Source organism: Taeniopygia guttata, chromosome Z (genome assembly GCF_048771995.1).
Source record: "Taeniopygia guttata chromosome Z, bTaeGut7.mat, whole genome shotgun sequence".
In the NCBI taxonomy this organism is placed as follows: domain Eukaryota; kingdom Metazoa; phylum Chordata; class Aves; order Passeriformes; family Estrildidae; genus Taeniopygia; species Taeniopygia guttata.
In genome coordinates, this window is record NC_133063.1 from 68006276 (window position 1) to 68018313 (window position 12038).

General features: G+C 41.4%; 1 protein-coding gene across 4 annotated transcripts in view; it reads left to right on the plus strand.

The window, feature by feature from the left end:
- KANK1 (KN motif and ankyrin repeat domains 1) overlaps positions 1–12038 on the plus strand; it is a 135225-nt gene that overhangs the window by 80978 nt on the left and 42209 nt on the right. For 3 of the 4 annotated variants that reach the window (XM_030257816.4, XM_030257818.4, XM_072921781.1), the window contains one exon: positions 4184–4300. The exons of the other annotated variant lie outside the window; for it this stretch is intronic. In XM_030257816.4, the coding sequence (XP_030113676.4) occupies positions 4264–4300 (37 nt within the window). In that variant the 5' untranslated portion in view covers positions 4184–4263. The remainder of the gene's footprint in view (positions 1–4183; positions 4301–12038) is intronic. 4 annotated transcript variants of the gene reach the window in all.

Here is a 12038-nt window from a genome sequence, read left to right on the forward strand (position 1 = left end):
CATCTCATGGGTCAACTTGCTCTGTCAAACCCTTCTACCCTACTATTTAATCACCACTTTGCACTTGCTGGATAGGATTGCAGAGCTGGTTTTTCTCCTGAAACCATTCCCTGACTATTCATTTGAACTATTGGGAGCCTGTACCTTCGAATCCTTCACAGTTCTGACCTACAGAACTCCCACTTGTAATCTAGATCTTAAACAACAGAATTGTATTGTGTGAGCCACATTCACCCTGTGAGTGGTTCAAATTATGGTGCTGATCTGGAGCTTTTTTGGAGAGGTTGAGGTGACTGTTTGCTCTTAAGAGTCAGTGTGTGCCATGAGAAAAAAGAAGTTACATATGCATCTACTTAGCCTAAAGCCTCCTTGCCTGGGAAGCCAGAATCTGTTTCCTTGAATCCCACAAACCAGTGTGTGCCCATCACTATTTCCACATGTGACTTCAGTCCTGGACAGGAGGACTTTCAGGATTGTTTTTCTGGGTTAAGAGCAGAGTTAGATGTCTCTTCTAGAAATTACTGTGTTGACAACATGCTGTTCTACAGCTGCTCTTAGACAAAGCCTCAGCCATTTTCTATCTTAAGTGTCTCCTGCAAACATCAGACTGAAGTGTGAGTCTGGATCTTCTGCAAGCTCTGTGCCTCTAGAGGCTTCTGCATTTCTGCAGTTCTGCTGTGTGGATGCCAGAACTGATCTATACCTACTCAGATACTTCTGGTGCTGAAACACCAGAATAGGTGTCAGTGACCTAGCAAAACACAGCACAAAAGAGGAGCAAGGTTCTTTTCCCTTGTGACTAGGACAGGATTAGGACATAGGCTTTATGTTCTGCCTAAGAAATCGCCATTCTGGAAAAACCTGTAAAAGCTGAGGTGTCATGAATGTTTGTAGAAACTGAGGATCATGTGTGTTTAAGGTTTTGCTATTGAACCTCAGGGCAGAAGAGAGTTTGAATATCTAATGCAAAACACCTTTAACAACTGCTTCATTGAGCAATAACTCTTCATACAGCTAGTCCCTGCTTGTTTTGCATTTGCCCTAGGATCTGTAAATCACAGTATTCACAGGCAAGCATGGGTTGAGCATGTAAAAACACATAGGCAAAGAGTGGAAGACTTGGGAATGGATTATACAAGCTCCTCTACTAATTTTCTTGTGTAATATGTCTCTGCCAGAGAATATGCTTTGCTCTAGTGGAGACTAAGTTTTCTTACTCTCTGTGCTCTAGCTGGTCTCTGGTATTTTGATGTGCCTCACTCACATGAGAGACTTGTGTCCAAATGCAGCTTCTGGGGTGTGTGCAACTGGGGAATTACATGTGGCACCATTCTAAAAATGATCCATGTATATGTTGATGCAATTTCAGGAATCTAGTTCCCCATGTATAGCTCAAAGCACATTTTAACAAAATTCCCTTCTTCCATGAGTTTGCTGAGCTAGATCAAATTTTCCCTGTATTTCAAGGGCTGTTTAATAGGTAGATTTTCAATTCCTGCTACATTTAATATAAAAAAAACCCAAACAAACAAAAAACAAAACAAAAAAACCCTACCATACTAAAAAATACAGGAATAAATTATTTCACTTAGCTATGAGATTATTAGGTCCTCTATTTTCCTTTTTTTTTTTCATTTTCTTCTATCTGTTGGACTAAATTTGCTTCCTGAATAATTTTATTAATCCTCACTTAAGCTCAGAAGCAGCAAGTGAGTTTGCTTGAAGTACTTGAGCCTGCATAGCTTTGAAATTGGCAGAAGCATACTCACAAGGCATTGTATCAGGTCAATTGCATCTCTTCAAGCCACAAAAAAATGGAGAGCTAAGCCTTGTTTAGATTTTCAGCACTAGTTTTATTAACTTTGTGTCAGTTCTCACCTCAATTACATTTATTTCTTGCTATGAGGAAGCTCTCCTCATTTGTGCCTGTAACAGATTTTACTTTTAAACCCATGATGAGGCATGCCACAGTCAGGCCTCATTTTTGTGGTTGACTCACTCATGTTTGGGACTGCACTGCACCTAGAAGAGATGTGTCCTTCCCCGAGGATCCCCTCCCACCCATCTGTCCATACCCATCCCCGGGTGCATGCTATGCTCTCAGGTCTCCCCTTGTACAGTGCATATAATGAAAGCAGGGAAGCATACCTATTGTTACAGTGCTACCAAGACAGCACTGAGCTATGCTGAACAAATGAGAAGTGGGTGAATAAATTCAGTTTTCTTTACTCTTGGTTACAATGATAGAGATAGGTACCTTGCTAAGTGCAGCCTGCCCTGAGACAGTGGCTGTCCTGAGCTCCAGGACACATCCTGAATTTCACACGGAGGTTGACAATAATTTTTCAGTAAGCATTCACTGGGACTAAGTAAAAATTGCCTGTCGTCACCTTAAAGCATAACTTTATATCCTTATAGCAAGAAGACATGGGAGTGATGCTTTAAAATCTCTCTGTTTGAAAGGATGTAGTTAATATTTTCCTACAAGCTCACAGATTTAAAACTTCTGTCCCAGCTGCAAACTCTGTTAGCAACATGTTTTTCTTTTTTTTTTCTTTTTCTTTTTTCTTTGACATGTTTCATTGTTTCAGAAATTTTATAATTATCATTAGGCCTGGAATCTTGTGATGGGCCTCTCTTGATCAAGGCCTGTGTTGGATTCCTGCCTTATATTGCCATTCATAGCCTTTCACTTATACAATCTTTACAGCAGCTTCATGCTCTGCCCTCCACTGAACAAGATATGGTAAACATCAGTGTATAAGGCAGAGATAGGGGACGAGAAATTGCAATGAAGCTCTTTCTGCATTCTTGGAAAATTTATTTCAGGATTGTACTAAAAATAAAGGTATTTGTGTTGTTGAAGAAGAAAGCAAAGCTGTATTAGCTTGTATGATGGAGCTCTGTCACATTTTAAAGACAGCCAGCTTCTCTATCAGTCAGTGTATCTCTGACTCAAATTCACATGGTGCCAGCCCTCATTAATTTCTTGATTTTCTTTTACTTTGCTAATCTGCTTAGCTTTTAAATACTTTTCTGCACATAGTGTCAAAGATTAATCAAATATAATTGGAAAAATGTGACTAGTTTCTTGAGGAGTTGTCAACCCAAGTCAGATGGGGCTCAGCAAAGCAGCGTGTTCTTCATATGCCTAAGCTCCACCTATCTGAGTCAACAAAATAAAATGCTGTTTGATCTGTAGAAAACTCAAAGCAGACTCAGGAAGAGGCATCTCTGCAGCCCCAGATGAGTCAGATTTTCTGCCCTGAAGATGAGAGTTGTGATCAGGCTGCCCCCTGCACTGAAGCTGGGCAGGGAAGAAGGAACCGAGCCTTGTTGCAGAGCCAACAATTCTGGCTTTGCCGAGCCAGCCAGCAAACCACAGAACTGCTGCTGGTTTGGCTTCTGCCTCTCATTTGGCTTCACCTCAGCAGCCACCCACCCAAGAGGACAGTGCCCTTTTCTGTACCTGCAGCCTGAGCTTTAGGCGAATGCTGCTTATTGGTTCAATCTCCCATGTGTGGGTTGGAAGAAAACACAACACCCAGAGAACCTGTTGCTGCTGGAACTTGCAGTGGAGAGGTCTTGTAGCCAGATGAGCACCATTCCTGACAGCATCCATGCCACCCTGCTGGCTTCCAGTAGCTCTTGGTGTCCAGGTTTGTCAGGCAGAGATGCCTGCTCTGGCTGCATCTGAGGGTTCTACCCACACCGCCCCAGGGGGACATCTGTGCTCAGAAATTGCTCACTGGTACAGTGCTTCTGTAGGTGCTCTTCACCTAAAAAATCCTCTAACCCTGCCTTTGTAAGATGTTGGGTAATCTAAAACTTTATACACATGCCTGCAAATGAGGAACCTGCAGTGGTACAGGGGAGTTCAGAGACCAGCTGCAAAGAAGTTGAGGACAGGCCATGAAAATCAAGGCCAATTGCAGATTCAGATAGTTGCATCCTCACTGATGACAGATCCAGAGGTTGTCAGAGAGCCATGGTTCAGCTACAGTCACTTGGACACCCTTGGAGTTTGTGATAGCTAGGATGCTGATTTGAGAGAAGCATGCTAGTGCTGGGCTGAAGTTTGTATTGAAGATGAGACTTTAAACAGTCAGAAATGCCCACTGCTTAATGTACCTAACTTCTTAAAACTACGTGTTTTTAACTGCTTTTTACTTGTTTGTTGCAGGTTGCATGTCTGGTTGGACTTGATGCATGGCATTTGCATGACACCAAACAGCCTAGCAGTGGATGTGTCACTGAGCAAACATGGCCTACCCAGCAAATACTAACGGCAGTGCTGCAGGTAACTGAACGGGAACACTTTCCCTCTTTGGATTATTAATTAAAAGAATTCTTACATTGTGCAAGCAGGAAAAGGAAGTAATGGTAGTTTAAATACTGAAAAAACAGTTTCCTGGTAGATCAGAGACCATCTGTTCTGCCCCCGCCACACCCCCCCCATCCCAATAATCTTTTAAATATTTATAGTGTGCAAAGTAGTTTGGGAAGACCTAAGGGTTGGCACTCCATCATTCAGCATGCAGTGTCCTCCTCTGCTCTCAAGGACCTACTGGGGCTTACTCTAGACTCTGGGAGGCCTAGGGCTTTTCTGCAAATCATGTGGCTGTTACACTGAGTCTGTAATAGTTTGTGAGATTAACCAGCTCTTAATGCATCATATCCCTAGCCCTTCCTGGTTACCCTTACTAATCAGTCTAACTCTTGTTTCTTGCTTCTACGCAAAGCTTAAAAACATTTATCAAGCAATAACGTGAAGAGGTGTTCACTTTTTTGTTATTTTTAGGGAGATCCTGAACTATCTGTTTTGATAGTGTGATACTCTGTGATATGGGTTGCTTGGCATGTTCAAAGGTTGCTCAGGAGGGCTAGCAGGTCAGGAGGGGGCAGAAATTGCAGAACAACTGATAACAGCACAGCAGCAGTGCTCCTCCTGCGGTTATGTCAATATTTTCCTCTTCTGATCACTGCACAAACATAGTTTTAGCCCACTAAAGCTGAGGCTGTTACAGTAGGATTACACGGAAAATGTCAAGTGCGTGGAAGGAGCTTGTGAGTAACTCACTGTGCTCACTGTAGAATTATTCTAATTAGACCGTGGGATTAAAACATTTTGTGTGCAGGATATTAGAAATATGGAGTGCCACTATGTGCAGTTTGTGCAAAACAAGAAGTCTTTTTTAAAGGCTAGTGAAAGTTGAATTAAGTCTTTGGAATTACTATTATCTGTTGATTATTTAAGGCTAAATTTACAAATGTTGTTAAATCTTGAGACTGCTGCAATAAGATATTTCCATTCCCTTCCCCCATGCCCTTTTTATATAATTAGGAGTATATTCTTTAAGTTAGAAACCACAACCTTTTGTAACCTTCAGTAATCCTTTTGAGAAGGTGGACTGCAAAACCTCTGGTGTGTGACTTAACTGTAGCTGTTTGCTGCCTAAACCCCCCCATGTAACTTGACTTTTTTTTGTAATATACCTTTAACTTAAGTCATGCAGAAACATTTTCTCTGCTTACACGGAAAGAAAAATTGTGCATGGAGTGTTACTGATTACTTTACTAATCTTTTTTTCTCCCTGCAGTAGAATTGTCTATTGAAAAAGTTGGTGGGCTGATGTGTAAGTCTAAAAGAAACTAAATGCTTGTACTATTATTGCAAAATGAAGTTTTAGTTTCAGGATTATCATGCAAACAAACAAGGCTTCTTGCAGGATAAAGCTGTTTGTTCCCTTCTTGCAGGATAAAGCTGTTTGTTCCCTTATTCGTAGAAAGACGCTGTAATAAAAAACAAGTATTTAATTCAGAACTAAATTGGACAACATTTTGTCAGGACTTGTTGGCTTTGCAAACCCTTGAGGCTGGTGTTCTAACATGCAGCTATGTACGCCCGTTTCTCCAAATCCTCAGCAGTTCATAATAGACAAAATATTGGGTGGCAAATACCTATGATTTGTCGCGCTGCTGTGCTGCCTGGGAGAGAATGCCTTTGGATGAGCAGGAACTGATCTGGGCGTTGGAGGTATTGAAGCAAGCTTCTTAATTGCATGGAGCGCTACGAGTGGAAAGACAAACTTCAGGGGTGGTGTTTTCTGCGCCCTCTGAATCAATCAGCAGCAGGAAAAAGAACTAGAAAGACTTGTTAGGGACTACTAAACCACATTTACGTTACTTGAATATTTTGGCAAGTCTGACCACATGTTCAGCTTCATTCAAGTATGAAGTGACTAAGAAGCAAGCAGTGGTTTCCTTTGGTTAACTCGAGAATGTGAGTACTTGCACTATCAAATAATTATGCCTATGTGCCATTTCGGTAATTTTTTTTCAGTGTATAAGCCTATGTGGACTACTGCTGCTGCAGATGAAATTTGTAAAGGAATGCTTGAATTTGGAACTTGTTTCCAGGAAAGGATCTAGCTATTTTGCATTTGCATAGAGATTTTTTTAAAGGGATATTTATGGGAAGTAGATTTGCTGTAAATATTTTAGTGAGTGTGTATAGGAGATAAACTACAAAGCAAGTGATGACTTTATCATGAAAGTACCTATCATTAGTTTCTCTGTCTCTTGCCTATCTCAGTAAAGACATTAGCCTTAAATGTGATGAATAAATGACAGTCTGTGATTTATGCTTCAGTACTGTTTGTCAATAGTTTGGTTTGCTGCTGACTTCAAAATTTTATCACTCTGTTCACAATTTCATTGCACAGAGGTCTTGTAGTGAACTGTAATTTTTTTGGGGGCTGCAAACTTATTTGTTCTTTATTATCCAGTTTGGGAGGGTTTTTTCTTACTGATTTTGGACTAGGCTGTCCAAGCTGTACTGTCTGCTCAGAAAAGACCTGAATAAATTGGTGCTTGCAGAAAAAATTTGCTATGCTTTATGAAGTGCTGGATAGTGTTTAGTTATAGGTTCTGGATAACTGTTTAGTCTTCACTTGAGGCATGTGAGCTCACTGCTCAGTCCAGTAAACTAAACCAGGGTTAAGGAGTGTAGAGCAAGTCCGGAGCATGCTGTGCAGTCATCCAAGAAGCTGCCTCAGGAGCTGGGAAATACCCTCAGTCTGTGGGGAGCTATTGGGAGTCTGCAGTTGGTTTGGTATATGATACAAATTAATTTCTCTTTGCATAGTACAAGAAAAAATAAATTAGGTGATTGTTTCTCTAAATGGTATTAGTGTCTCCATTAACTGCTGGGTGAAACTTCCAGTAATTGTTAGCTTCTGTGCTTGCTAGGACTGATGCATAATTCATCTATTTAATGAGGCTTTGCTAACATTTCTATAATGATATCTGTAGAAATGTCTTCCAGTCAGCTACGAAAAGCACAATGAACAAGCAGAAAACTTACAGGGCAGTTTGGAAATAGCTCTGAATGGATTTTCATTCCTTTCACTAACAACCTCTTTGTGAAAACTTTCTTTTCAAAACACATGTTCTGAAAGGCACTGCATGGAATAAACTTCCAGTCTAATTCTGTTTATTCTGATGTGGAAAACAAGGAAGCAGCAAAACAAACATAGGAGACTGATTTAGAAAAGATAAAGGATTAAAAACTGGTTTTGTCACTAACCATAACAAAAAACATTTTTTGACTTCCGTAAGCACCTCATTCTCTATATCCAGAGACTGAAGAATTGTTAGTCGCTCCTTAACAGACATAAAAAAGCACTTCCAGTTTTTTTGAGTAGGATGAGCTGCAGGGGTCAGTATAGCAAGGCTGTTGCACAAACCCTTTCTTTACTTTTGCTGTACAGCAAATGCATATTATTTTCTGTATGTAGGGTCAGAGATTTCCCTGCTCTTTTCTGTTTCCTCCCTTTTGTGTTTACCTTCTCCTCAATCTAGTGTATGGATTTATGTTTCTGTGCCTTCCCACTCCATTTTTAACATGCTTCTCTACATACAGAAGCACAGCATCCTGTACATGTTCATTTCAGCTGTTTATTTGCATGTTTAACTCTGCTCCATGCTTTAAAGTCCTGCACAATTCTTAAAGTGGTGACATTGTAGCCCCTGAACATAATTTTTACTGTTAGTCTCCTTGCACCTGTAAAGCAAGGAACTGCTGCTGTGATAGCCAGTCTGCAGCTGTCAAGTGTATTTGCTCCCAGTGTATTCTTTTCACTCACAGCTGATCTGTGCATCCACTTCCATTCCTTGCAGCAAGCCGGGCTGTGGGACCACAGGTGGTTTGATGAGAGATACAAATCATATCTGGACCGCTGTTTCCTCTGCAGCAGCCTGGCATCCTCTAGTTATTTTATATGTGCACAGTTACACTGGAGCACCCTGTGGGCTTCTGGTCAGATTTTCTTTGTATCTGAGCAGTTTTCTTAACTCCTACATGAAGTTATAATTATACACCAGTTAGGCAGAGAATGAGGCCATCACTAAAAGCTACTGCCTGAATTAATGTTGTTTGAGATACTAACGTCAGCATGACTCAAAGACCAAATGTTTAATAAATGTATTTTCCATTTGCTGGTATATAAATGCTTAAGCAACTGTTGAAAAGTATTATGAAACCCCCAGTTAACTTATTAACCCTTTTAATTGAGGCCAGTAAATAGAACATTTACTTAGAGTAAATGTTTTTATCACCTACATCCTCTGCATTGATTTGTAACAACTCTTACCAAAGATTTGTAGAAACACTTTTCTTTCAGTTACTGTATTTTTTGACTTACCATCTCTCCTCTGATTCCATTTTCCTCATTCATTTTAGGTTATATGCACAGAATTTTGCATTATTTCTAGCCTCATAATGTAAATATAGTCTAGGCAGAAAGTGTACACCTGAACATTACCACTGTTACTAACTTTAGCAGAATTCTTCACTACTTCTTCACTTTAGCACCATTCTTCATTACAGACCATCCATCTGGGAACTTACAGACCCAAATGAGTTATCAGTTGAAAATGTTTGATTGCCAGGTAGTAGCCCATCTGCTGGAGCCTCTGCTCCTGAGTAGTGCAGGTGCCTGCCCCAGGAGCCCAGCTGCCAGTCGCTCTCACTGCCTCCTGCGCGGTGGCTGTCACTGTGGCATGGCTGCAGTGCTGCTGACACACCAAGCTCTGCACTCAGCAGCCGCTGAGTTTACTTTATTTAGCAGATGCAAGTGACCAGGATTCAGGAGAGTTTGTCTTTTTACCTAATCAGTCATGCAAGGACAATTTGTTTGAGTCAGGACTGTGTGATGACAGACATCTAAACCTGTTCCTCCCCTACCATGCTCCCTGCTCCAAACCTGTTTCAAATAATTTTCAGAATTAATGGAGATGGGTGTATGCCCAAGTATGTGTTTTAGTAGGTGGTGAAAGGCTCTTGCCATCAAGACAGCCTGCTCCATTTTCCTGCAGTCTTGAGCTTTCGGGATGGGCAGATAGCTGTCACTGGGATCCAGCTCCTGCCTCACCCACAAGTGATCCTGTGAGTCACTCTGGTGGTGCCCAGTATTTAAAGACAAGCTAGGGTGGGACCCTGAAATCTATGGGGAGAAGGGTGAGTGAGGCTCCAGTGATTTCACATAATCTCTATCACAAGTCATATCAAAATGTTCATCAGTGTGCTGCAGTACATTCACTGATGCCAGATCTGCCTTAAGGACAGATGGCTGGAGTAGAAGCATGTGATCTCACAGTGAATGCTGTCTTTTTACTTGAATTAATAATTGCTTCTGCAACTGCTAGTTGATTACTGTAATCCAAGGGTATATTTGCCTCTGCAGCAGAACGCTTAAAAATTCACTGACTTACATTTGCCCAACTTAAAAGTCTTTATGAGACTACAGAGGGCCAGGGACCATACATCTTTTACTCAGGACTTGCTGTCCAAAGAACATGCTACAGGTCTGATTTTGGGTGCTAGTGGAGAGGCAGGGATCAGGAAGAAGTTAGAATAAATTAAATATAGTGTCATTGGAAGTCTGGCGACATAGGAGTCCACTCTGGATAGTCCAGCCCTTAGAAATGGAAATTGCATGATGTGGGAAAGAGATGGTCCAAGATGCAAAATAATGATATGCAGATGCTGATGCTCTGCAGGAGGACAAAGCTGCCTTGAAAAAAAGAATATGTTTAATTGATCTGTCTTTTTGTCAGAGATTACTGCAGCTGTTGTTCTGGATTACCTTCTGCAGCTGCTCAGATTCTTATATCTCACCTAGGCAGAGGACTGTGTTCATTCTCTCTGATGAAGGCTTGCTCATTGAGCAATGCAGGCTTTCCTTCTCTGGGCTGTTGTGATGCACTTGTGTGGCAGCACCTGGATGTTCTCATGTGGCCTGCTGCTGCTCCCTGTGGAAATACAAACCCTTTACACCCTGGGAGGAAGCTAAGGGTGCTCATCTTGTATTTTAAAGTTTTCTAGGGACTCGTCAGGCATGTATTGCTGTTTGTGGTACCCTGCAGCCTTACTGAACTGGAGATCAACAGTGATAAAACCCCCAAGCTCTCGTGGTGGAAGTCACTGCTTTGCACTGTCTGGTGGCAGCTGGGGTGAGGGTAAGGAGCAAGCACCAGAAACAGGACAGGCACATGTCACAGGAAAAACGTCAAGAATAAACTTTTTCCAGACCTGAAAAATTATTCTCTCTTCATTATCTGCTTACAAGACACACAACTCAGTAATTTTTCCCCCAAACTATTCTACAGTATTCCTCACTTCCCAGATTCTTCTGCAGAAAGCAGTTAATGACTAATGCATATAAATCTCCTCCCTGTGGGAAGGGAAGATATTTTGTTCCCTTTAAAAGTATATGGTCTCTCAGAAAAATTACTTGGATGGAAATAGCCTGATGATAGTTGCTTGTCCTTCTGTTTGTAAGCACGTGAGTGCTTGCATTTAGACATGTTCCTTACAAAAGGAATTACAAAAGGGTTACTACTGGAGCAGAAGTCCTTGAGAAGCTTCTTGTAGTGGCCACCTCTCTCCTTGCCCTCTTTTGAGCCATTTGTAAGGCTTTGTATTAGAAATGACAGAAAGGCAGCCTTTCCTGTATCATGTTTTCAGAGCACTTTTAGGGGCTGACTTCCCACGTTGGCATTGCTGCTGTATCTCCATTTCCTTCCACTCGTAACATGACTCCCCTTGGTAGCAAAGCAATGTTCCTGCCAGGATGTCCCAGTATAACCAGCTCTGAGCTTTGGGACAACAGTGGTTAGCCTCTCCTGTGGGATACAGGTTGGGGTGTCTGGGAGAAATTAGCAGATAACCAGGTCCAAAAAGGGCTCTCCCACTCCCTATCTTTCGAAAACTATTCAGAGCATATTCTCAGTCTCTTGAGAATTTTCTTCTTCTGACTCTTCACACAGACTTTGACAAAACTAAATGCTCAGACACTTGGAGAGGTAGGTGAGTGTGCAATCTAGTCATACTCTTTCATGTTTTCTGTCTGTCCTTCCCCACCTTTGCAAAACCTTCTTACCTGTATAAGTAGGTAATGTGACCCTTACCCCTTCTCACAGTCCATCCCTTTATTTTGCCCAATGCCTCCTCCCTAGTTATCTTGCACTGTAATTAATGTTTTATGTAACTGTTTCCTCTTTTTAAAAATAATGTATTCCTGTGTCTTTTTCCTTCATAACAGTATGTTGATTTCCTTCAACGTATAAGGGCCTGTCTGTGATATTTTTGCCCTTCTGTATTTGTTTGAAAGTTGAAGGGGGCAGGGGGGAAAACAGGGGACACAGATTTTTTACTATCTGGGTTTGAAGGTTTGGTCAGATTAGGATGAGGATCAAATTACCTGATAATTGGAAGCAGACTGCACTCCCTATATAAACCAGACATCCCTTGTCTGGAGTAGTCTCTTACTGCTGAGGGGCATGTTGGTGTACTCCTAGCCCCTTCCCTACCCTTGGTTCACACAACCAGCCACTCTGCCTGGAGCACTGTCATATGGTTTGCAAATCAAGTAATAGATAAGGAAACACTTGTGCAACTCTGATGCTGTTACTGGAATTTCAGGTCTAATACTAGCAAATGGGTCAATTTTGACACTTCATATACACTGCTTCAT